This window comes from Gallus gallus, chromosome 8 (genome assembly GCF_016699485.2).
Source record: "Gallus gallus isolate bGalGal1 chromosome 8, bGalGal1.mat.broiler.GRCg7b, whole genome shotgun sequence".
In the NCBI taxonomy this organism is placed as follows: domain Eukaryota; kingdom Metazoa; phylum Chordata; class Aves; order Galliformes; family Phasianidae; genus Gallus; species Gallus gallus.
Genome location: NC_052539.1, coordinates 26904947 through 26929211, shown reverse-complemented (window position 1 = coordinate 26929211; position 24265 = coordinate 26904947). Strand labels below are relative to the sequence as shown.

The 24265-nt window shown below is 40.8% G+C and overlaps 1 protein-coding gene across 50 annotated transcripts in view; it reads right to left on the bottom strand.

Moving 5' to 3' along the window:
• The window catches only part of NFIA (nuclear factor I A), a 331976-nt gene that overhangs the window by 40661 nt on the left and 267050 nt on the right, over positions 1–24265 (bottom strand). For 13 of the 50 annotated variants that reach the window (XM_046944264.1, XM_046944273.1, XM_046944269.1 and 10 more), the window contains one exon: positions 10377–10505. The exons of 8 other annotated variants lie outside the window; for them this stretch is intronic. In XM_046944264.1, the coding sequence (XP_046800220.1) occupies positions 10377–10505 (129 nt within the window). Of the gene's footprint in view, positions 1–10376; positions 10506–18698; positions 18738–19764; positions 19852–24265 lie in introns of all 50 variants that reach the window. 29 more of the 50 variants (XM_046944262.1, XM_046944266.1, XM_046944263.1 and 26 more) reach the window with 4 other exon arrangements.

Below are 24265 nucleotides of genomic sequence, written 5' to 3'. Positions count from 1 at the left end.
TGTGCTGACATGGGATGGACACAAAGCTGGACAGTGCTCACAGCTATCCCATGGCCAAGGCCAACACCTGGGTGCCCAGCCTGCTCAATCTGTCCACACTGCTGTGCATAGCTCTCTCTTCTTGTTTGCATGTTTTACAAACACAGTGAGTTATTTCTTACTCACTTCAAAACTAACAGGCTTTTTTTCCTCAGTTTTATTATAGTATATTTAACCACTCTTCAGAAGAAGAATCCAAATCCTCCAAGATCTTCTTAAGTGCGCTCTTAAGACTAAAACAATGTGGAATTCATCTTAGTAAATGTGGTTGTCTACCATCCAGGCTCGCTGTCCCAGACACAGAGTGAACCAAGCAGAAGGAATGGAACCAAAGGAACCATTCCACTCACCAGTTGAGACTGCTGCCTTCAGCCAGCACTCCCTACAGCCCCACGATTCCACTCAAGGCCCCCATTCTCCCCAACACCCATCCCCAGGTGTAGCTGCTTTAATGGCACTTAAGTCATAGGTATGAATGCACTGTCACCTCCTCCCGGCAGCAACACTCATTTTAGAGCTTGTCAAAATATTTTGCCATGAGTATTTGTTCAGCAGAAGCTGGGAAGCATTTTGATGACTACAACAAAATTTTTGTTAGCATACATTTCTGTTTTCGTTTGGTGTAAAACATTTTTTTTTTCTCTTCCCTTTTATCTCTGTTCATATCTCCCCCCTTTCTTCTATGCCAAAGGAAAGATGAAGGATGGAGATTAATGTGAGAAGTGAAGGTTTGCATGGAAAACATCTAATTAAGTAACAAATACCTTGTGATGTTTTTTAATATTTATTAAAAAGAATCATCTTAGCACCCAGCCTGTCCGTGCTATATGAAACTATTGCATAACTGCCCTGTGTTTGTACACATCTGGGAACAAATGTGTTCCCTTTCTTCTGCTGAGTGAAAAGGAGATAGGAATGCTGTCTTCAGTCCAACAAGAAGAAATAAAAAATTGTACCCAGGGAACAAGTGGAAATTCTGAGACCACGCTCTATTTAATTTTTCCAAGGTTTGGTTCTGCATACGATAATTTAGAAAGTGGAAATATTCATAGACATGGAAGTAGTAGATCTTTGCTGCCTTTGACCTCTGCAGCATGTCAGAGTAGAAAACAAAGTGGAAAGCATTTGTCAGTGGTCTTTCTGAAGACAGAGAGAAGCAAAAGGAATGCAGAAGTGATTGGCAATAATTCACAACAGTAAAGTGCTGCAAGAAGGAGAAAGTGACTCCTCTCCTGAGTCTTGGCCAGCTCTGCAGCACAGCCTCGAGGAGCTTCCTGCTGGTCCTAGGAAAGACCGGGGGAAGGAAACAGGACTGAACAGGCACCAGTCCTCTGGCTGGGCCAAATGTAGGGTTCATTTTCTCAGCATAGATGGATTGATTTGAGACATGATGGAATAAGGAACTCCAAAAGGTTTGGTTTTGCAGTCTCTGACTGGAAAATACCCAAATTCTCAAGAAGCAGTAGGAAGGGCTGCTTGTTAAGAGGAAGAATCTACTGCCATTAAACAGAACAGCAATGGAAGTGTGCCTGCCTTAAACTAGAGAGAGAGAATTCACTGCCAAAGGCTAAGAACTGCAGCTCATATACAGACAACTACTCTGACGGGTGGTTGTGGACACTCACTGTGCTGTGCAAAACCAGTCTTTCCAGCAGGTGCTGAGGGCATAACATAACCGTGTTTCCAAACACACAGATCCTCACAAACATTTTTAATAACTCAATTGATTCGTTGTTATTTCCTCTACTCCTCCTAAAGGTCATTTTAGTCACAATTCACAGAAATGCTTGACAAAAATTCTGAAGTCACTCCGTCCTCAAGCCATGCCTAGAGTGATGTGAATTTTTCTGCATACAGGAAGGGGCTATAGCTACTTATGTACTTCTGATGGGCAATTACAAGTCTCAATCAGTGACTGTAAATTCCTTGAGATCTTCAAATGGAAGATAAAACAGATCTTTGTCTATTATTTATTTACTTATTGACTTATTATTTATGTATCCCTAAGCAGCTCCACGCTGCCAAACCATATTTCTCTTGGCGTCTTTCAGCTTGTGACATTTATATTTTATTACTGACCTCACTAACTGACATGAAATATAAGTCCTACCACCTATGAAAATAAGCGTACTCCAGATTGGAGCTTCACTTCTACCTACTGTAGGTATGGAGGATTTGGACTATCTGGTGTTATTAAATCTGTTGTTTGCGTGGGGAGGGGCTGGCGGCAGGAATTCTCCTTCCATCTCAAGGCAAGCATAAATATTTCAAAGCACACATGATTCTAATTCCATTGAAGCTCACTTGAAACATCCCCGACTTTTTATTGCAAATGAGATGATAATGTATGGTGGCCTGCAACAGATATACCAGTATTTTAATACTACTGCTATTGGGCCAAGTAATTACTCAGTACAGCTGTTGCATACTATACTGGATTTTTGAGCATTTTATGAGTTTGTGGTGCTGTGCTGCATAGAATAAGAGGGTTTCTCAGGCTCCTTCCCTGGAGCAGTCCTACTAAAGATCCATGGGATCCTTTCTCCCATGAGCACTAGTTGATGTGACAAAGGGACTTTGTGGTCACACCTGCAGCGCTCAAATTTCTCCACCAGCACAGTCCAACATATGGGAAAGACATATTGATCCATCCACCTTCCATCTCCTCTTCCAAAAATCCTTGCCAAGCCCCTTCACATCTAGATGATTAGGATGAAAATCCTGTCTTCATAAAGTCGTCAGAAGTCAATAAAGGGGTCATTTTGTGTTGCCTTCTTCCAGCTAGGAAAAGACCCTGCACTCCTCGCCTGTTCAAGGAATTAGCGATCTGGGGATGCAATCCCACTGTCCCTTCAGTGGGTCAGCTTTGCTAGGGCGCAATGACGAGATACATCCTGCATAAAGTGATGGTTAAGTTTACTAACAGCTCATTAAAGATTGATCAATCTTCCTAGAAATAGTAACATTATAATCATAATGAAACAGGATCACTTATATCAGCTTGTTTTTGAGGCCATTATAATTGGCTTCATTACAATTAAGAAAGTTTTTTTTTTTTTTTTTTAAGTCATTTCCCTGGAAATGTGATGGAACAGTTTGTTCTGCTAGATATTTCCACTTCAGGCTCCTAGGTTACTTTAACTCCCTGAGTGCTGCAGGCCTTCTGCTAGCATTTAAGTGATGCAAGTGCCAGTTCAAATTATGCAAGATGTATCCCACCCTTTGTACCCCAAAGGTACTTACTCTCAAAATTGACCATATTAGAGGACTAATTGGCTAAGCCACCATGCTGGCTGATGTGAAATGCTTCCAAACATCATGAAACAGCTGTGTTTATCGGAAATATGAAGAGTGACTTTTTAATAAGGAGATCTGGCAACAATCCAAATTTGTTGAAAGGAACTTACACTTCTGTGTATAATACAATGCAAGAGGTGAAGCATAGAAGCCTAAAACAATAGCTTTAAGTCCAGAGATTTTTGTGATGAAAGCAGTTACCCAAACAAGAAACAAAATAATTAAGAAAGTTCGTCTGGGACTTGCAGAGGTCCTGAGAGAATTCATTACCTGCTTTTCAGTTTCAATGGGAGTCCTTGTAACTCTTTCAAAGCTTCCTGAAAGTCCCCACTTTTCACACTTCCCATTAGGAATAGACTTTAGGGTGATAAATGCAGAGCAATCTTGAGTTCAGGGTAGCAAGTACTTGTCTCTACTTCAACATGGAGCTGCTAAGGATAGAACTGAGCAGAGCAGGACCAGCTCTGTGAGGGAATTCAGATCAGTGGAAAACATATGCATTGCTACAGCCCTGTAATGTGACAAGAGGCACGCAGACATAGCTGACATTCATACTGTAGATGGAACACAGAGCATTCAAACTGTAATGGAAGTAGCTGGCTGGTGTGAGAATACAAATACCCTAAATGTGATGGATGGAAGACCTGTTCCCGCCCATGGATGTCAAGAAGAAGGACTGAACTGCAGAATGCTCATCTCTCAGCTCCTGAAGTCAAGTGCAGGTGGGCGGCTGAAAAAACAGATCCACAGTGACTGCGAGTCGGGCCGCCTATCTGCCCCTTTTTGCTGCTTTGAAGACCAAATTGTGTAAGGCACCTGGACCCTTTGTTCAGGAAATTAGAGATTTCGCAACAGCAAGTGGGAGGCAGAAGGACATTCTGCCCATGAGCTCCTAGCAAAAGGAGAACATGCTTAAAGCTGCGTTTGGGCACAGGGTTATTGGTGTACGAGCTGCTTTTGAAAACCTGTAGAGCTGAACTGAGTGCTGGGTTCAGATTCTGGCACAGGCAGGGGGCCACTTAACTTTGCTATTTTGAGCAGATTCTTTTAAAACATGTCAGCCTTCTCTTACTTTGGGGAGATCATAATGCTAGAAACCGATCACATGGGTAGAGGAATAAAAGTCGTCTCTATCAAAAGCACTCCTCCCTCCCAAGATAAAAGGTAGAGGCAAAAACAAAATTATTTAACCTATTTGTGGAATTCCTATTTCACATCAAATACTGGCAACTTTTGCATATTATTATTGGTTTTAACGCAAATGATGTATTAACCGATATGAGATAAAAACTACAGCTAGGAGAATACATCATGTCTTTCTAATAATGAAATGCAGTTGATAAGTTTACAATAGAAATGTAAATTCTCTTAAAAACCACAACCTTTATGTGTGTGATGATATAATTCTGCTTTGATACTAAAAAGGGCATGGTAATGGAATCTGTGACTTTGGAGTGATATATTGCTGTTAAGTTAATAGGACTCCACATTCCCATTTCTAATATCAGTGTTTTTTTCCCCCTTTCATTCTGTAGATGGTAAGCTGATACTACATAAACATTGTTAAAGCTATAGTTCCACGCTACAGTAATTCACTTAACTTTAACATGATTTATGGTTCTGTCAATAGAGGAGGTTGAAAATCCAGAGCTCTCATGCTTAAACATGGGTTCCATATTTAAAGCAATAATGTGCTTTTTGTGTGTGTCTGAAGCTAAAAGAATTTAGCATAAAGCAGAGATAAAAATATTATAGTTCACTGCACTGTTTCAAGCATACAGTTTAACTTCACGGATACATCAAAGAGGGCAAAGAATCTGAACGCTGAATTGGTAAAAGCATGGGTAACAGACTTTGGTCCTGCAGCACTTTATTTTATATTATTTTTTAGGGATGCATGAAATCCTATTAGTATTTTTAACACTGCCCCCTTTTTTTTCTTCTTCTTCTCATTCTTTTGCTCAGTTAGATCAGCTGCTTTTGTCAGGATGCGTTTAAATCTGGGTCCACTGTGTTAATCACCCCCCATTCTTCTTTCTGGCACTTACCCTCCAGGCTATTTGCCTCTTTAGGAGATTAAGCGACCAAGTCATCTTGTTGCTCTAACATGTCCTCACTGGAGCAACATATTAACACAATTCCTCTGCAAAAGAGCCCTCTTTAGAAGTTTGCTGCAGGGATGACAAATTAACCCAGCATGGTGTCCCACACATCTATCTCAGTACAAATTATTAGTGTAATAGAGCTTTTAGTTATGCATTTATCTAGTAATTATTGAACGGTTATACAAAACGAAGCTGAGCAATCATGGCCCTTTATGAGGCAATCTCCGTGGGTGGCCTTACAGTTAATTTAGGATAGGACTGTCTAAGCAGTTCACTCACACACAAATTAGCTGAACAGCCTGCTCCTTTAAATATTTCCTATGTCACAGGCTAACTCTTTACAATACAACAAAGGTAGAGTTTTAATTACACGGTTCCTGACTTTTGTTTAGCTGAAGCTTTAACCATTTGCAAGCCTTCCTCCCCGTCCTCCCCTGCCTGGGATATGGCAGTGGATGGGAGATTGGGTAGGGCATCCAGTAATTACTAAGCCCTGACCTTGAGGCCATCTGTTAGGAAACTGCTTTTCTTTCACATTGCTCTTGCTTCGATGTGAGGGAATGAAGAGAATCAAAACCTACACCTACAAGCTCAGTTAAAGCCAGGTGAGCCCTCGATGTATCCTGACACTAACCTGGAGCGTGACTTTGCACTGGGGCTGGGTTAGCTAATCTCTTCGTCAGTGGGATGCTATTTAGGGCATCTACTCAACTGCCATACACATTCCTACCCTTGTGTCATGGCTCCCTCCTCTTTTGGTTGTCTTATATTAACATCCCTTGATCTGAGGTGTCTGTATCAGAATGAACTTCCACTGCTCTGTTTTTGTCCAAATGCAATGAAAAGTAGAAGGTTTCTATAGTCTGGCAGCTTCGAGAGCAGCCCTCATACAATATGCAATTTTATACATACAATAGTATATTACAAAATGTCCTTTTGTGCTGTATAGTTTTGGAATTAGCAGAAATTATCATCTTGGTATGAGTGAAGTTGCCTGACAGGACAGCTAACAGCTACTGATATTTTGGTGGCCAATTTTGACAAAGAAGGGAGCAGTGTCTTCCCAGATTTTTGACAAGTTTCTGCCACTTAGGCTCTAACAGAGAGCACCAACCTGCCATATTTCCCTGGTAGACCTCATCCTGATGAAAATCTCAGTGGTTATGCTTATTATGGAGGAGATCACTGTACAGGGAACCACTGCGCTAGTTCACTTTCATCCCTTCTTCTCTTTCCGCTCACACACCTAATTATTTGGGTTTTTCCTTTCTGCTGAATTTCTTGTAACCGTGTTTCTCCTTCATTTATCTTCCTACCATACAATCTCATTCTTATTTTTTGTCTTTCTTTGCCTTTTCTTCCTTGCTTTTTGGCTTGCAGTGTCTATGTTGTCATATTCTGTGGAAATGCATGAATGCTCCAGAGCACAGGCTGCTGTATATCCCAGGTTTACAAGATCGTGGTTAATTTAACGTTTCAGTCAGCTCCAGATACAAAGTCACTAGAGTGTAAGTAGCAATGCACGGAAACCTAAAATCACTTTTGTAAACACTGTTGCCACCCACAGTATTTAAATACTTCACTGTCTGGTAAAGAGTTCAAGCAGGCTGAGGCCAATCTTGGAAAACTTTGTGTGAGGCCAGCAGAAGATGATGGCTTTGCAGTACTGGAGTACTGTGGTGAGAAACACCAGCCACAAGATCATCTGTCTTGAAGGTATGAGAAGTACACTGTGTAGGAGAAAGAGATCTATCTGCTTGAATTTTCAAGGCTTTGAAATACGTTCTAAAACTGATAGCAGTGCTAAAGCCACCCTATAGGTGATCAATTTACCATCTGCCAGGCACTGAATCCTAACCATGCCGGTCCAGAGAAGACATATGGTGCATTCGTAGAGTCATGCCCAAAAAACTGCCATCATCAAGTGAGGCTCCATGAATCACTTTGCTAGCTTAGCACCAAAGAAACTTGGATCTTACCACCATCTGTTGGAACTACTGAGGAGTCACTGAAGCATTGGCATCCATGCGCCAGCACTCACTGCACATCTGGTCCTATGGTCAGCCAGCTCAGATCCTCTCTGCTGGCTACTGCCCAGCTGGGCTGAGTACTGGCAGCAGCACCAATGCAGATAGGAAACTAGTGTACAGCCTTCCACAACACAGTTGCAGTGCAGACAATTTCATGAGAACAGAGGTTTTCCAGCTGGTTCGTTGAATGGAGCATTTTACAGCGAAGAAATCCTCTTAATGATCTACACCATCTTCAAGTTTAGTTCCCAAAGTGGCTCATTGTGCGGATCACTGGGAAGGGCACTCCAGGATCCTGGGATATCCCCAGTGTTAAGATATGCACTGTGTTCTATGAAATGTTTGGAAGCATGTGAAAGATTCAGGAATATTCCTGAGAAGTTACAAATCAGCAGTTGTCAATGACAACACCTGCCATGAATAGTCTACAGCTTCTTCTCTGCCATCTAAATTGATCATGCATCTCATACACACATCCAAGTGATAAACTTGCACAGATGAACATCAGAAGAAGATTGAACCTCCTCATAATCATTCAGTTGGCTGAGGAGCTTGCTCTGATGGTGACCTACTTATTCATGACTTTCTTTTCTCTGACATGCAGAGAATCTCTGCAGAATGAGGATTAAATCCAGCTTTTATCTTCCAGAAGACCACGCAGAATGACCTGTCATCAACCATTTACGTAATGCACATGTAGCCAAAGAGGAGGCAACATATGTGTACTACATTATTCCTATCATTACTGTAAAATCTACAAGTTTCAATAACTGATGGTGGATGTGAATTGCTCAAAGATGATATCCTCTTATATGATTGCATTATGCTCCTTATGTTGCCACTTTTGATACCTGAAAAGCTTCTCTCTTCTGCTTACTGCTCTAAAGTACACTGAAGGGAATGGGATAAAGAACAAAGCTGGATTTGCAGAAAATAATCCATCTCAGCATATTACCCTTTACTAACAGAATGATTGTGGTAGAAGTGAAATAAACACAGCCAATGTGCTGTGGAAAAAGAATACTGAAGAGACACGTCCAGCAAAGAACAAAGAATGAGGTCTGGAAGAAGTCATCATCCTTGAAAAATCCTTGAAAAAGGATGATGACACTGAAAGAATTCATGGACAGATTCAGAGGGATTTTTTCCCGAAAGCTGTGAAGATTTCTTTTTCTTTCTTTTCTTTTTTTTTTTTTTTTGTGAACAAGTATAAAATAGAAGAAGATACTCCTAACTGATGCTGCAGAAGAACATTATTGCTTAACCTATTAGGAAGAGTGATCGTTAGAAAATACGTTACTTTTCTACGGAGACATCTCCTTGCAAGCAAACTGAATTTGTCAAAAAGAATCACTGTATCTGCTCTGGCAGTCTTTCTGGCAGTCTTGAAAGTTCTTCTCACACAGCTGACTGGTATCCCCAGGTGCACAGAAAGTCTTGTGAAAACAGACCGTGGATGAGACTTAAACAAGACCTCACTAGTGACACGTTTTCTCTCTGAACCACACAAAAATCCAAAATAGAGAGGGTCTAAATAGGAGCAGACAAAGGCATTAATGATCTGAAAAATTGAGGTAAAACATAGCTAAATACAGAAATGACCTATTAACTAATCAATCGACAATTCAAACCTAAAAGGCTGAACGTCTAAAAGAGAGGAATTCAGTGTCATCTGATGTGCACTGAATATAATGTTAATGGAACATTCATATTATTCATACTTATATCACCAATTATCAAGGCTTTTAAAAGATGATATATTTGCCAGATAGCTCAGATCCACATTCCATGGGACATCTGCATATATCTTGGATGCCTAAATACCTTCTGAGGGTCTAGGTGTGTCTCTCTCAAGATAATTAATTTTTATAGGATTAACCACAATAAATCAAACTATATCAAGTAGATTTAGCAAAGTCCAAATAACCACGAGGTGCAATTCTGACCTCACTTCAACTTAGTGTAGTGCTAGTACTTTACACCACATCACCTGGCACTGTGCAAAGAGGCTACTTGTGGTTTATGTTGTCCTCAGTAAAACCACACTTATGCCAAGCAGATATTTCAAAAGAGTTTATAGCAGGAATTGCTAATATGTCTTTTTATGCTTCACCGTTCGACCAATTCCTTAATCTTCTCTAAACGAGACAAAATTCCATACCAGAAAGAAACATGCCACAGCCATTCACATCTATTTTTATATCTTCCAAAGAGCTTTGTAAGAAGATTCATTCATTTTTGTACGTTACTACACCCAAGTGTCTTCCTTTTCAAATGTGAATTGAGTACCGCATTTTGTTTTCTAGGTTAATGCAAGTGCACCTTTCTAACAAAAAAGTATAAGCACATCTGGACCCAGAGGACACTCCTGTTACTTGAAAAGCCAGACGGAAGAGGACTATGAAGAAAACCAGCCAAAGCATTGCAGGAACCAACTTCAAAGCAGTCCACTAACAAGGCAGTTCTTCAGCACACCGACACCAACAACAGGATCACCAAATGACTTGTTGCAACAAAGTGAGTGTTGGAAGATAGGCACGGCTCAGAAGTGACTGATGAGTCCCTACCTCGAGCAGCTACGCGTTGACACAAGCAGAAGATACTCTACCTAACATATTTTCTCCTCTTCCCCACCCTCTTCAAATAAAAACCTGCAGCCCCCAGAAACCTGCATTTCCACCTTTGCAACTGCTGAACTGTCATCAGGAGTTGTACCAAACATCCCAGCCTCGCAAAACCAAACATGGGCCTCAACAACAGTAACCTCCAGGTTCAGGAGCTTTGGAAGCACAGCCTGGCACTGAGTGTGTCACACGTGGCGATGACTTTCCGTGGCAAAGCACTGGGATGCCGGGTGCTGTGGCTAATGTTTAAGCTGCCTGGGGGCTCTTGGGTTAAGCCTCACCTCTGGGTCCTGTAATGACAGGTCGATGGTGCTGTGTGAAAGCCGTTCCAAGGGAGGAGGTCTGCGAAGGCGAGGGACTGCTGAAACCAGACTTCTCTGACTTCTTTAATGCAGTTGGCGATGGCATTCCTGGCAAGAATGATTGATAAGTGCAATTTAATAATGCTAGGTCATGGAACGACAGCCTATGCATTGTGAAAGTGGGTGCAGAAGCAGCTAGATAAACTTAAAGGACAAACGAAATTGAATACAACAGCAAGCTGAAAGCTCACTTTTATTTATGGGCTTTTTTGAGGCAGAAGTGGCCATGGTTTGCTGTGAGCAATGAGTACTAGAAGGCAGCCATATTTTTCTTTTAAATCTGAAATATGGATAAGATGCAGCTTATTATTGCTACTGAAACCTACTCTGCTTTATTTTTAGAAATCTGTAATAGCTGGAGCATTTGGATTTTTACAGGCTTTTTATGAGTTCTGTCTTTCACTTACTGGTTCAGTAGATTATTGCAAATGGATCTTCTAAATGTGCTGCAAGACTCAAGGCACAACTCAAGAGTGAAGTTTTCCGAGTCCAAACCCTGCCCTTCCTTACTCCACTGACTTCAAAGGTACTTGAAAGTAATATATTTATGTGGTTCCTTTTTGCTTTCAAAAATTTTTAAAGGGTGAATGGTATTTGTGTCTTGATATTAGAAGCCACAGTGGAATTATTTCAGTTGTTATAATGCCCTTGAACTATATCAAAGGCTTCCAATGAAAGGTAGAGTTAAGCTGCCAATGGGTGAAACCTCTCCCATGGACAGGCAAAAATGGTGCAGTGCTGCTCTGACCACTTTGCTACATTCTCTGAGATCAACTTCTGCTGATATGTAACCAATCTTGTGGCCCTTTTGGCTTCCATGTGGTACCAAACAAATTAATGGAATGAATATACAGGCTCTCAAATCAGAGCTTTTTTTTTTTTTTAAGTGTGATATATGCTTAGATAAAAGAATGTTGCAGCATATAGATGAAGACGTATGTGTGTCCATATTATTAACTTTATTTTTATGGATGTAGAGGCATATGGATATTCTGATTATCTGCATGTACTCTGAAAATAGATAATTTCCGATACGTACAGTACATCACACATTTTGCATATCCATAAGGATGTAGCAAAACAAAGTTGCAGAACCGTTGGGGTTTCAGGTTAGAAAGCAAAAACTAAGATAATGTGGAAGCTGAACTTCCACCAGCAAAGCCACTCAACCTACTCTGTATTTTATAGAATTTAATTGTTAAAAATGGAAGAGAAAGTATTATGGACAGTATTATCTCTGGACAATATCATTAACTTTATATTTAATAACACTAGCTTTATAGTCCCTGGGATGTTGATTGCAATAAGCAGGAGCCTTCTTGTTCTTTATACACTGCTCTGTTGGGGTCTTAATGGTTTCAGTGAGGTTTTGCAGTTTATATTTCAGCAAGTTAAATAGTAAGGGAATGGTTAGAGCTCCAGTGCTGTAATTACAGCTTTCTGTCTTGGAACTGTTTGCTACAAGGGTTTGATGTTGTGAGGGTTGTTTCCTCACAGCGAGAGAAGTTACATATATAATCTTTTAAAAATAAGAGTTTGAAATGGACAGAGATAAGAAAAATGCCAGGTTGGTTCATTTCACATTGCTCTAAAAGATTTTGGGGTAAGTACAGAAGCAGGAGAGTTGGTTCAGCTTGGGGTAAGTGGGAAAAGGAGGCTGAGCTAAGCTATCTGCACTGATACGTTACAGCCCACTGAAATTCTGCTCACATGGTATGATGGGATTTAACTTTGTGGCTGCTCTTTTTTGAGCGTCCACATCCAGGACAAGAACACTCAAAAGAAATAAGGGTGATGTTAACCCTGATGTCCTTACAATGGAGGAACTGGGGAGGGAAACAGTAAATGGGTGTCACCCCAGTCCTAAACACAAAATCAATGGGCAGTGGTGATATTTGTGCTCCCGGTGGCAGAGGAGCTGGGCTGCTGCGCTAAAAACCTGTCTGCATCTGAACCATGGCCTGGGGAAGGGGCAGGGAGATGTGGTTAAAAGCTGCAACACGTTTACGTGAATGCATCCAAACACTGAAACTTGAGGCACCACAACAATGGTGGTGGATGACCTTGAAGCATGGCAGCATTGAGCAGAGCTGTGTTCATCCAGAAAGGGCTTTTGTAGGGTTGGGACAGCTGCTGTCATCAGAAAATAGAGATTTTGATCTAACACTATGTTGTGAAATTGAGTAGACATACAAACTGAAGCACTGATTATTGGTTCCTACTTTTATTACATGTGTGCTATCATCGTTCTGACTGCCATCATTATTACTGTTGCTTTTTTTTTTTAATTTTATTTCAGGATATTCTGAAATGTGTTGCTTTGGAACAGGCCAACTCTATCATGTTTTCATTTTGTTTGAGGTTTGTAATGACACATTTTATTGTGAGTGATCATATCCATCAGATCTCAAGAAAAAAATGGCTGCTTCCTAGTTCAGAAGAATATGCAAACAGGAGCTTAATTACATCACTTAATATTGACCAAGAGAAAGAAGAAGTTGAGCTTGCCAGCTCATTTCCAAAGCATGTTTTGTCCTTTAAGAGGGGAGGGTATGACAGAAAGTTAGGCAGTGCAAAGCAATTAGCATCATTCACATTTTATGTTGCGCTAGCATGGTGCTCTAGCAGCAAAATTCAAACATTCTTTGAATGGGTTAATAAAAGAAGAAATACAGTCGGCATGCAAGAGAAAGGTTTCCAAGAACAAGCCAAAATATGTCCCATTCTTCTAAATTTATCACAGCCATGTCACATTATCCTTGAGACTGCCAGGAATGTCAATTTTTTTGCAATTTTTTAAAAAAATATCTCATTTAGCACCATATGTTTGGTTAATGTGCCTGATATATCCTGCGTATTCTTTAGTCCATCCATTTCTAATACTCATTTTCTTTTTTCCCCCCTCACTGAGCCATATGTTACAATGGTGGTCATTCTATCGAAGCTCCTTTCAGGAGCTGAGAGCAAAAGCGAGCAAACTTGGGTTTAATCACCCAGAAAAATTCAAATCTGATTCTCCAGCTCTTGCTCTTAGGTAAGCAATCTCAACACTTCAGTTAACTTTGTAGGTGCCTGGTGCCTATGGAAATCAGGCCACCTATGAGATAGCGTGTTGTATATTAACAACTGTGAGGCAGGAACTAAATGACTAAAGATAGAATTAGGTGTTTAATTTTTGGCACCCATGTATGAGACTCTTGGCTAGTTTTAAAGGTCTTCTGTTTCATACCTAATGAGTTTTAACACATTTAGTGGTCCCCAGCCCTCAGCTTCCCCTCCTGCGTTGCTCAGGGATGCAGGAAATTAAAAAGTTAAAGCTGGAGCTACCAAGGGCAGAGTCCAGGGAGGATGCTGCTGCCTTGCACCACTTTCCTCAGCATTGTTCCTGTGAGCTGACGAATACCGGGGACCACATCATGGAAGACCAGGTTTCAGCACTCCACGTGGTGGTGCCAACCTTTAAGGATACCTCGGAGGCCCAGCTCTCCTCTGCTTTCTCCCTGGTGCAGGGCAGCAACAAATTACTCTATCCCCAGCCTGCCTCAGCTGTGCTGGCCGGTGAATAGGGAATGGAGCCAAGGATCCTCCCCATTCCCTGCCTCTTTCTATCCATCTGCTCTGAGCAAGGAATAAACAAGAACAGCCAGAACACAACGGCTGGGTGACCCAGGTGGGGTTTTCAAGTGTTCCTTACTGGTCTGTGCACAGAACTGTTATCCAAATCACAGTCACACCTGGCATTTTTGGGTAACGTAAATTCACAATCCAGGTCTGACTCTCCAAATGTTATTTAGAGTACAAGAGACGAAAATCAGAATTAGTCTGTTTTCATCTTATGGCAGCTTTTAACTACAGAATAAGTGGAAAAGTTAATTGCTAAATAAAAAGGAAAATAAGGGAATATGTGGCACGAAACACAGATGGAAGTCTGAGTGGGCGTGTTTCCTTAACTCACTGAATTCATGCAATTGTATAAGTACGTATATGCCAAACATATATGGTCTTAGCCTGCTCCCATTAACATGAATCGGTTTTTGTCAATGGACAGAGGGAGCCAGACCAAAGACCCTGATGGTGCTAAATGGAACAAGATGTATACTTTTGTATTTTTTTCCACAAGGAAATATTAATTTGACATTGGTTTTTCAGTTGAAAAGAATCTTAATTGCCATACACAATAAGCAGAAAATTCAGACAACAATAATCTTGAAACTGTTAGCAGCATTATATTTCTATCAAGGAATTTGAGTGCCTTTTCAACATTAGAGCTTTCTGAATTTTCATTAATTTGGCATTTCCCTAAACACACAAGTTATTTTGTTCATTCCACATCATGCATCACACCCTTTTGCTCAATGCATAATGCAAGCGTAAATGGGATCCTTGTCCTTGAGAGACTCTGGTTACTGGAGCCATTGCACGGATGTTGAAGTCCCGCAGTAAGACTTTCCAAAACTCTGCACTTCGCAAACCTCCAGCCCAAGTTTAATCAGTGAGTGCCCAGGAATACTCCATGTTCCTCATCTTCTAAGGGGCACGGGAGCATTGTGGTGTGTTTAATTCCTCTATCTCCTTATGTCTGCCAGTACTAGAGACGTACCACATAAGAGTCTTCCTTGAGTACAGCTAAAGATCTTCAAATTTGCATGTATGAGGCTGATATATATTTAAATGGATCGGAAAATGATGTGTGAGAATTGAATGCACCAATCCTTCCCAGAGCAAACAAATATCTATTAACCTACTTCCCATACAGCTATGCACCTTACTAACGGAGGTACTGAAATGATGATTAACTTTGATGAAGTGAATGCAGTCATAACAGTATAAAAGAAAAATTCCCCTCCTCTCCAAACCTATAGCTCTATCTGTATCTATATGTTCATCCAAATTCACTTGTTATTTACAAAAATTATTCTGACTATACACATCTTAATAACTCCATATCAAGTAAGTCACATTGGTAGACCAGCTAATATTCACCTCCAAAGATGACTGTTGGATAATTACCGCAATACTCCCAGCAGTTCTCTGCCACTAGACTCTCAATGGAGACTCAGAAACAAAAAAAGCTATGAATGAAGTGTGACTTAGATCTTCATTCTCAAGGGACACTATAAAAAGGAATCACAGAAGCTCAGATATCACCAGGTGGACCATGAACTCAACAACATGCAGAACAAAGAGATGATGCATAAAGACAAGTTGGCTGTTGAAGAAAAAGCTGATATGAGGGAAGAATTTTCCAAGGAATTTTCATCCTTCCGTGAAAATTATTCCATCTATATCTGAAATAAGTATCAACAGAAATGCTGATTGGCTGCTTTTTCTTCTAGGGAAGTCTTAATTTCAAGTTTCTTGAACTTTGGATGGCTATGCTACTGTCAGTTATAGCAAATCTACTTATTGCTGAGCGAGCTTTATTTGTCTTCAGCTGAGCTACAATCACACTAGCTGCCATCCATCAGTTTACTGTATTAGTTGCTCCAGTATGTGCAAAATACAGTGCTGCTAGAAATTCACTCATTCTAATAAAGCGCTCTTTAGTTTCTATGTTTTGAATGTGTGCTTGCTCCTCTGGTCACACTCTGAGTTACCGTGATCACTGATTAACTACCTGCCAGCGAGCACCTCACTTCACAAAGCAAAACCCAGCTTAATGAACAATGATTGTACAGAAGTAAAATGAAAGCTCCCATCTATCCACTTATCAAACTACTGCATATGCATCAGCAACACACACAACCAGTTTCCTCAGAACTCGACATCTGACAGATATCAGGAAAACAGAGCTAATCTATCCATACCCATCAACATCGTATCATAGGTGACTGCCAGATACTTAAGAAGCTATCCAAAAGAAATGTCACAACTCTTTTTCAAGACGCTACAAAAGATATGTTCCAAATAAAATAAAGCAAATGCACGTACAAGTAAATGAGCCAAAGAACTTAATAAAAAGAGGTTGATTAAAATGAGGACCAGAATGTTCAAAAAGGACTAAGAGAGAGAGGTGCCAAAGGCGCATTAAATGGATTCAATGGCTTTAGGCTTTAAATGCTTTTGGATTCCTCAGCAATTTTTAACCATAAATGATCATTCAAGTTAGAATCAGGATTCTGATGCCACTTAGGATAAAGAAGGGTGATATTTCTACTTTGTAAATGAGTGTTCCTCCATTTACAAAGGAGAAGTATCAGTTTTACCAGTGATAAATCCTGTGTACAGAACATGAAACTGCGTAATGCAACATTCATTATTATTTTAAACCTCTACCCCATTGAAATCTACCCTAAGTATTTTGGTGCAGTGTTCCCATAGAGTGTATTATCTTATCTGGCTGTATCTGCATTTACAGCATCATCTGGATTGTTTTGGGTGTCGTAATTGAGCCTCTATCCCTGTCTTGTCGTTCAAGTGACTCTTTCAATAACCAGTAAACTGGTACCAAACATTCGACCAACTTCTTCAAAATGTAACTTCATTGGAATTTTACATTTGGAAATTTTAATGAGAAGTGTAATAAACAGCAAGATTACAGTTCACTTCTCCCTCTAATTTCTATCATGTTTCCGTGTCATTTTCCATTTTGTAAACACATATTTTAATAAGAACAAAACTGTTTTCTAATGACGTCTTTAAACTTCATGATGTCATTTAAAATTCATGATTCCATTTGTTTCATTTCAAATGCTGTTTCAGACTTGTTCAGCATACTTGGCAGATTAGATATAGCAGCGGGGACAAACTGCAGCCATCCATAGGAGAATATACCTTTATGTGGGTGCTTTGGGGATGGAACATCTATAGCTGTTAGGCAAAAAAATTCCATCGTAAATTTGGATGGCATTTACAAAGCCCTCTGAAAAGTCTTTGCATATGATTATAGCTGAGGTATGATATTTTTGCAAGTAAAAGACCCAGAATAGATTTATGTTTCAACTATATCTTCCTGAGATGCATATGGATTCTAAATTGCGAGTGATGCTAAAGGGAATTTTAGTAACTGAAGAGGATCAAGTCAAATTTTTCTGTTTTTTTTTTTTTTTTTCTCCAAAATCCTTTGCTCAATGTTTCCATGCCATCAAAAGATCATTGGCTATCCAGGCTATATATAACCATGATGGCTACTAAATGCTAAAGGCATGAGATGGAGATGGGTAAATAAGCAGATTTTTCAGACTAGTGACCTCAGTTACTGCATGGTAATGTTTTGAAATGACTTTTATGATGGCAAGACTAAGTTTGGTGCTAATATTGGTTTTGATCTTAATCGGTACATACAGCCATTGAACATATGTTTTAATTAATAAAAAGGCTGTGGACAGGATTGAAAATAACTCAGATAATTTAACATGCACTGTAAAGTCACCTGATCTCTACACAATTTGAGGTGAAGAATCTACACATTATTCCAAAGAACGAAAGAGTTGCAAACTGAATTCATGTATCATACCAAGCTGAAATGGATTTACAATTTGACAGGTCAAGAGTGTACTCATGGAACTGTTAGGTATTGCTATGCAGTGGCTTTGGGTGTTTTTATGATATGACTGCCCAGGTTTGACAGTCACGGGGCTGAACAGTCATCTCATTTCTCCATAACACAGGAACTTGTTTGGAGCTGATGTAGAGCTGCTGTGCTTCCACTGGAAGGTGGCCATAGCTGATGTAGGCTGGAGTGTGCCTCCTGCAATGGCACTGCAGGGCTGTCACCAGCAACTCCCCAGCAAGCCTCGGCAGCTCCCACTCAGCACAAACTTAACAACTTTCCAACACATCGGTTCTCACACAGGTGATATCAGACAGACAAAATCAGCCTCATTTTTCTGCATTCCCAATGGCTTTGGGATTCTGGGAGGAACAAGGAATCCCTCTGGAAAAAACTGAAATGTTCCTATGGCCGAGGAGGCGAGGGCACAGCAGGGTGTCTTTGGCTTCACTTCCAGAGGAGCTGCTCATGAGTTCTGCCCAACACCTCTACATCCACCAAGCAGCTGAAAACACATCTGACAGAGAGGCAGAGGGCTCACAGGGAAACAGTCCCTACAAGTTCATGGAAACAAGCATGGAAAGGGCAGAGTTAACATGTCCAGGCACCCTCCGGGCTGTTGCTCTGGCAAAGTGCTCTCCTCCACCAGAGAACCCAAACAAGAGGGACAGCTGGTACACCCCCCAACCACCCCAATGTCTGTGCACCCAGAACAAGAGCATTGGCATTGTTTGAATAGGCACACCCACCATGTAGTGCTCCGCGGTGTTCGGGGTTTCTTAGATATCCTAATTTTATAAAAGAAAGTAAAAGAAGAAAAAAGAAACAAGGTGAGAGAGAACACTATCATTTTTCGTAGCAAGCAGGATACTGTGTGAAATCTTGGCCCAGTGAAGTGATAAAGGGGAAGCTTTCCGTTTGCTTAAGGGAAAACTTACGAGCAAATAGTAAAATTACCGAAATACCACATTGCAGAAAATGGGTGTATTTAGGCTCAATTAAGCTGTAAAAAGGAAAATGGCACTTTAGCTTACAAAAATGAAGGGACAGAGGGAGCTATCAGAAGTAACTTTACAAGATTTGTATGCATGAGGATGTTGCTTCACTGGACCAAGAAAGCTACAGTATGGGACAGGATTTTTCTTTAATAGACACTTTGCTAGATAGCTTTGTTGAACCTCAGAAACTGGTGCTCTGGCATTATGAAATAATCCTACATAACTTGATCTCATGAGCTTAGGAACACAGAAAAATAGCCATGCCAAATCAGATTACAGGGATCCACCTAGCCCGCCGTCCTCTCTCTGACAGCGGTAATTAATGGATGCCAAGGAAAGAGGAAGAGACCGGGGAAAGCACACAGTGATAATTCTCCAAAACTCTCTCCCAGCCTCCAATGATTTGTGATTCAAGGACTTCTAAGACAAAGCTGATACCATGGCAGTGAAGATACTCAAATCCAAATGCACAGATTTACACCCCCCGCCTCCCCTTTTTGGATTCCTACCCCCATGAGATTTCTACTCGTCACACAGGAGAGGTTTCACAGTTTGGTGCTGGCAAGTCCAGTGTTCTTGCCACTAACTCTAAATGAGCTAACAGCTTTCGAGCCCAATGATGTTATGTGTATAAGAGCATCCAACACTTTTTCCTACGTAAAAAAGTGACATGTGTGCTGAGGTGCTCTAAGTGTATATACTTTGGGAGATTTTTTTTTTTTTAACAAGAATTTGGCTGTAAATTGATATTAACATTTTCCAGTATATGTGTAAAACACATGTTTCAGAAGAATAGAAGAGAGAAACTGTCACTCACTGGGAAGCTTTAGAGCTATCTGGCTCCCTGGGAAACTGCATGCAACTATTCTGGTGTCCAAGGGTTTGACCAGTGAGTTTCCTCTTCCTGCAAAGAATGAATGCAGAAGTAATAGAAAGTCTGAGGGGGAGAATTTTAGCAAATGGCTAAAGATACTCCTGTGCTGCTAACTTCAGCAGGTAGGAAGCGGGTGGTGGTGGAAGAGACAGTGTGGGAAGGGAGAACCGCCTGTCTTCCCCTCCCAGCTGCCAGCAGAGGGAAGGGGCAGGGGGCTGAGCTGGGAGAGCCTTGCATGCTTCAGCTCAGCCCTCTGAAATCCCTTTGTGCTGCTGCACTGATACGCAACGATGCCGACAGGTCAGCACAGTCCCAGCACTGCACACAGCGTCAGGACGTTCTGCTCTGATTGCCCGGCTCTTGCTGTGACCGCCTTTCAGGATGGAGCATGGCTCACCGGCATGGCACAGCCTTCTTCATGGCATTACCACTGCCTGCAAAACCCCCTGCTCCTGGACAGGAAAAGTGACTTCCCAGGCATCACTCTTATTTTACTTCCCACTTCTCAGGGAGTTTCTTAAATTCTCATTTTCTGATTGAATTGGTACCTGTGTGTCGATTTTTACTTCATTTATAAAACAGATCAGTAAAACTGGGGACCCAAAGACAGGCTTATCCTTTCATTTTTTGATGGCATGTTGACGTGGTAAGATTCTAAAGGCACTCTTGACCTATTAGGCAGTCCCTATAACTTTCCTTAAAGCAAAAATTAGAAAGTGATCGAAAAGTTTTATAGAGGAGAGCAGAAATATAATTTTAAGCCTCTTAAAATTGCCTGAACTGTGAAATCAAGTAATGAACACTAGAAAAGGATCTGTCAGCTGGAATCAAAGCTCAGACTAGTCAGCATTTTCTTCCTAAACCTTATTATGGTGAAGATTTTTCATCTCTGCGCTCTGTTCAACCCAACAAATAAACCGACTTGACCTCCACCTGTTACATGGTGAAGTCTGCTGTCATCTTTGACTGAACCCTTTTCTTCCCCTTCAAAGCCCTCTGCACCACTGAGGAGGTGGGGAGATACAGCTGTGCATCGATTCAAGTGGATACCAGCTCATCACCAGACAGCATTTCACAGCACAAATGACAAGCAACAGAGGAGAGAAAAATGTAGTGCCAATGAATTCTGGAAGGGGGCAACATTTTTCATCAATTTAACAATGAGATTTCATAGAAAGAAGTTTTTTTTGTGTGCGCGTATGCGTGTGTGATATTATGAACTAGCACTGGAGGCAAAAACATTTTGCTTATGCCATAACAACGAACCTACGCTAACACCGCGTACGAAGAGCTGCAGAACAGAGTGGGAGCTATCTGTGCTTCTCTTAGATTGCACAAGTGGAATGCATTAGCTATTTCAAGGAGGCTCAGCTCCAAATGTGCACAGTTTTTTGGACTTGGAAGCAAGTCGTGGCTATAGAACGTAACATGGCTAAATAAAACAAATATACATTACGGAACATAGCACAGCGAGACTGGTCATGAGGAAAACTGAGCAGCAATCATTTCTTCAAATATATCATCATGACAGAACCATGCAAGTAGCTTTCTAATACAAAGACATATCAGAAAAAGCCATTTCATATAAAGTTGGACTTCTCTGGGTGATTAATGCTACATTCAACAAAGGAGACAGTGTCTGTCTAATTACATTAAATACTTATCTTCTAGGGATTGGCAGGGTGTTTCTGCTCAATGTCACTTTTCATGACAATGTAATGATAGATCCGTTTACTTACCAGTGCCATTAGCAAAAATTGTACTGTTTTCTCAACTGCCCTCATATCACAAAAATATTTGATTAACACACTGCAGCTTATCTAATACTCTAAGCAACATATTCCGCATAGTTTTCTCTCTATTAAAAGAACAAGATTACAGCTTGTAAAATTTTTATTGCACTCATACAAAAATAAATGAATAATGTGTGATACACTTCAAGTATCTCACTGCTTCACAAAATGGGTTCATTTAATTTAAAATACTAACTTGTGCTTTAAACATCAGGATTTGGGGGGAAACTGACAAACAAAGTACTCTGAGGTACTGCTTCCCATCCAGCCTTTAGTTATTATTTCCTTTACGTATCAGCGCGTCTTTTGAAACTTTTAATACCTTAGGAGGAAAGAAACAAAAATGTTTCATTCCTTTGCTGAAAAATAGATAAGGCCATCTCCCAAGTATTTGGAATTCACCACATCGTGAACTGACTCCTCACAGTCACACTACTGTGCCAACATACAGAGAACAATAACCTCTGGAAGAATGCACACAGCTAAGGCAGTTTATATAGAAACAAGGTAATTTCATAACCCTATATTGAAAAGAAGGGCTGTGAGGTAACATCCTCACAATATATATCAGCTACCTGATTTTTACTAACAAGGTTAAACTACTATCTGTTTGTCTCAGCACTCTTCATAATTCACTTTTTAATGGATGGACAGGAAAAGTCAGCAGTGTATGGCACAGATCATTTTAGAAATAGGACAAGACAGTTCAGGGTAGGATCTGTTTCAAAACACGCTCCTTCCTTCCGTAGGATCACATCAAAAGTCTATGCTTAACCATTACAATACCTTCTATTTATTCCCGAATCCTCTGAGGCATAGATTTCTATATCAAAGTTAAACGGCAAATTCAAAAAACAAGGAATATTTTGATTCTTCCTTTGAGAAGGTGTCACCATCAAACGGCCCCAGGCTCCCACCGTGATGCTCCATGTGGCACATGGGCAGCTCCAGTCCTGGAGGAGCCAAGAACACGAACCCCATTTTGGTACAGCACTAAATGCTGCCACAAAAAGCTAGCACCAAAACTGCCCTCCATTAGGTGTAACTCAATACAACAACATGGGGTTACCTAAAACTGGCCTTAAATCCCATATAAGGATGACACCACTCTCAACTGCCCCATATGCTCCCTCAAAATAATAGCGGGTTTAGGATATCCGTTCTCTTAGCTGCAAGGGTTTGGGGTGTGCCTGCAATTATCTGGAGATAAGTCTGACACACATTATCCTTCTATCAATGACATTCCCCTTAGTAGCCAACAGATTATCAGCAGCTTTGTGATATTCCAGGTGTCAAAGAAGAATTAAAACCACAACAATTGCCCAAACAAAGGGACAAAAGATGGGATACGTGTTTCTGAGCCCTGCATATCAATTTAATATGTGCAGCTGACAATGATGCAAATGTCCTCGGGAGAGAGGCAGCAAGATCCGTGCCCAAACATACACACACCACCGTCAGCAAGATGGCAGGGAACAGAAGCAGTAGGATTCCCAGCCCAGGACACATGCCTCAGCAGGCAGAGCAACCCAGTGAAACAATCCTCTGGTTGGGGAGAATTTTGGAAGCACCTGATATGGAAAAAGGCCCTAAACAAGCCAGATGGTACTTTTCGCTGGCAGCAGAAAGTAGGAGACAGCCAAAAACATTACAGCATTTCCCCACGAGGCCAGCAGATCGATTTTTAACCATTTTTTTTTAAAGCGACGCTATCAATATAAAAAATAATGTTTCTGTGCATTTTTAAATGGCTGATTTTATGAATAACTCACTTAAGAAGGCAACAACTGGAAGAGACAAGAAAGGAATGGACTCCCACTTTCCTGGGGTGGTTGTATGTTCGACATCAGGTTTCTATTCAGTTGCTGCCACTGTTTACCCTGAATTAAGTGCCAGTTTTTGTTCAGGGTTTCCACTTAACATTAAAGAGAAAAAAATCTGTAAAAGTAGAGAACGGGCACAATGGTTCTTATGACATGGGAGAAATGCTGTTTGTAAGGCTGCTTTGCCCTCTTTGTCCCCCACAAATTACCGGGTTTCTAGATGATCATTTTTTAACAGAGGGCAAACATTTATTTACTACCTACAAGTTCCCATTTGGCTACGGATTTGCATAAGAAATACAGCTGTTTTGGGGATCTTTTAATTTTTAAAAGCTCCAAATGGCCAGAATTGGCAATTCTGCCTGGATTACAGGACTGCTTTCAGGACTCGTTTTGATGTCAGATGTTGAACCTTTACTTTGACAGTCCCAAGCAGTTTCTTGAACAGCACATTCAGATTCCATGCAGCCAAGTGGTTTGCACTCGAGGAATGGAAAAGGGATGTAGGTTGTATGAGCTGAAAGGGCCCAGAGAGAAAGAGGAGCTGTGAAGCAAGAGAACAACCAGCACCCTTTGTTTCAAACATGCCCCTCACGTTGAGGATTGGTCAAGCTCAGAGAAGAGTCAGGATGATGCCTTACTTTCCTTTGTCACTATTTTAGTTCAGAGCAAAGGCAAGCCCTAAGACAGGGTTAAATCTGGACTACATCCAAAGTGCTTTCTCCTGTTTGGAACACAGTGGTGCATTAGTGTACTGCATTACAGATAAAACTCCTGGAGACAAACGTGGGCTGCTGTAATAAAATGGGATGTAACACTGAGTACAAA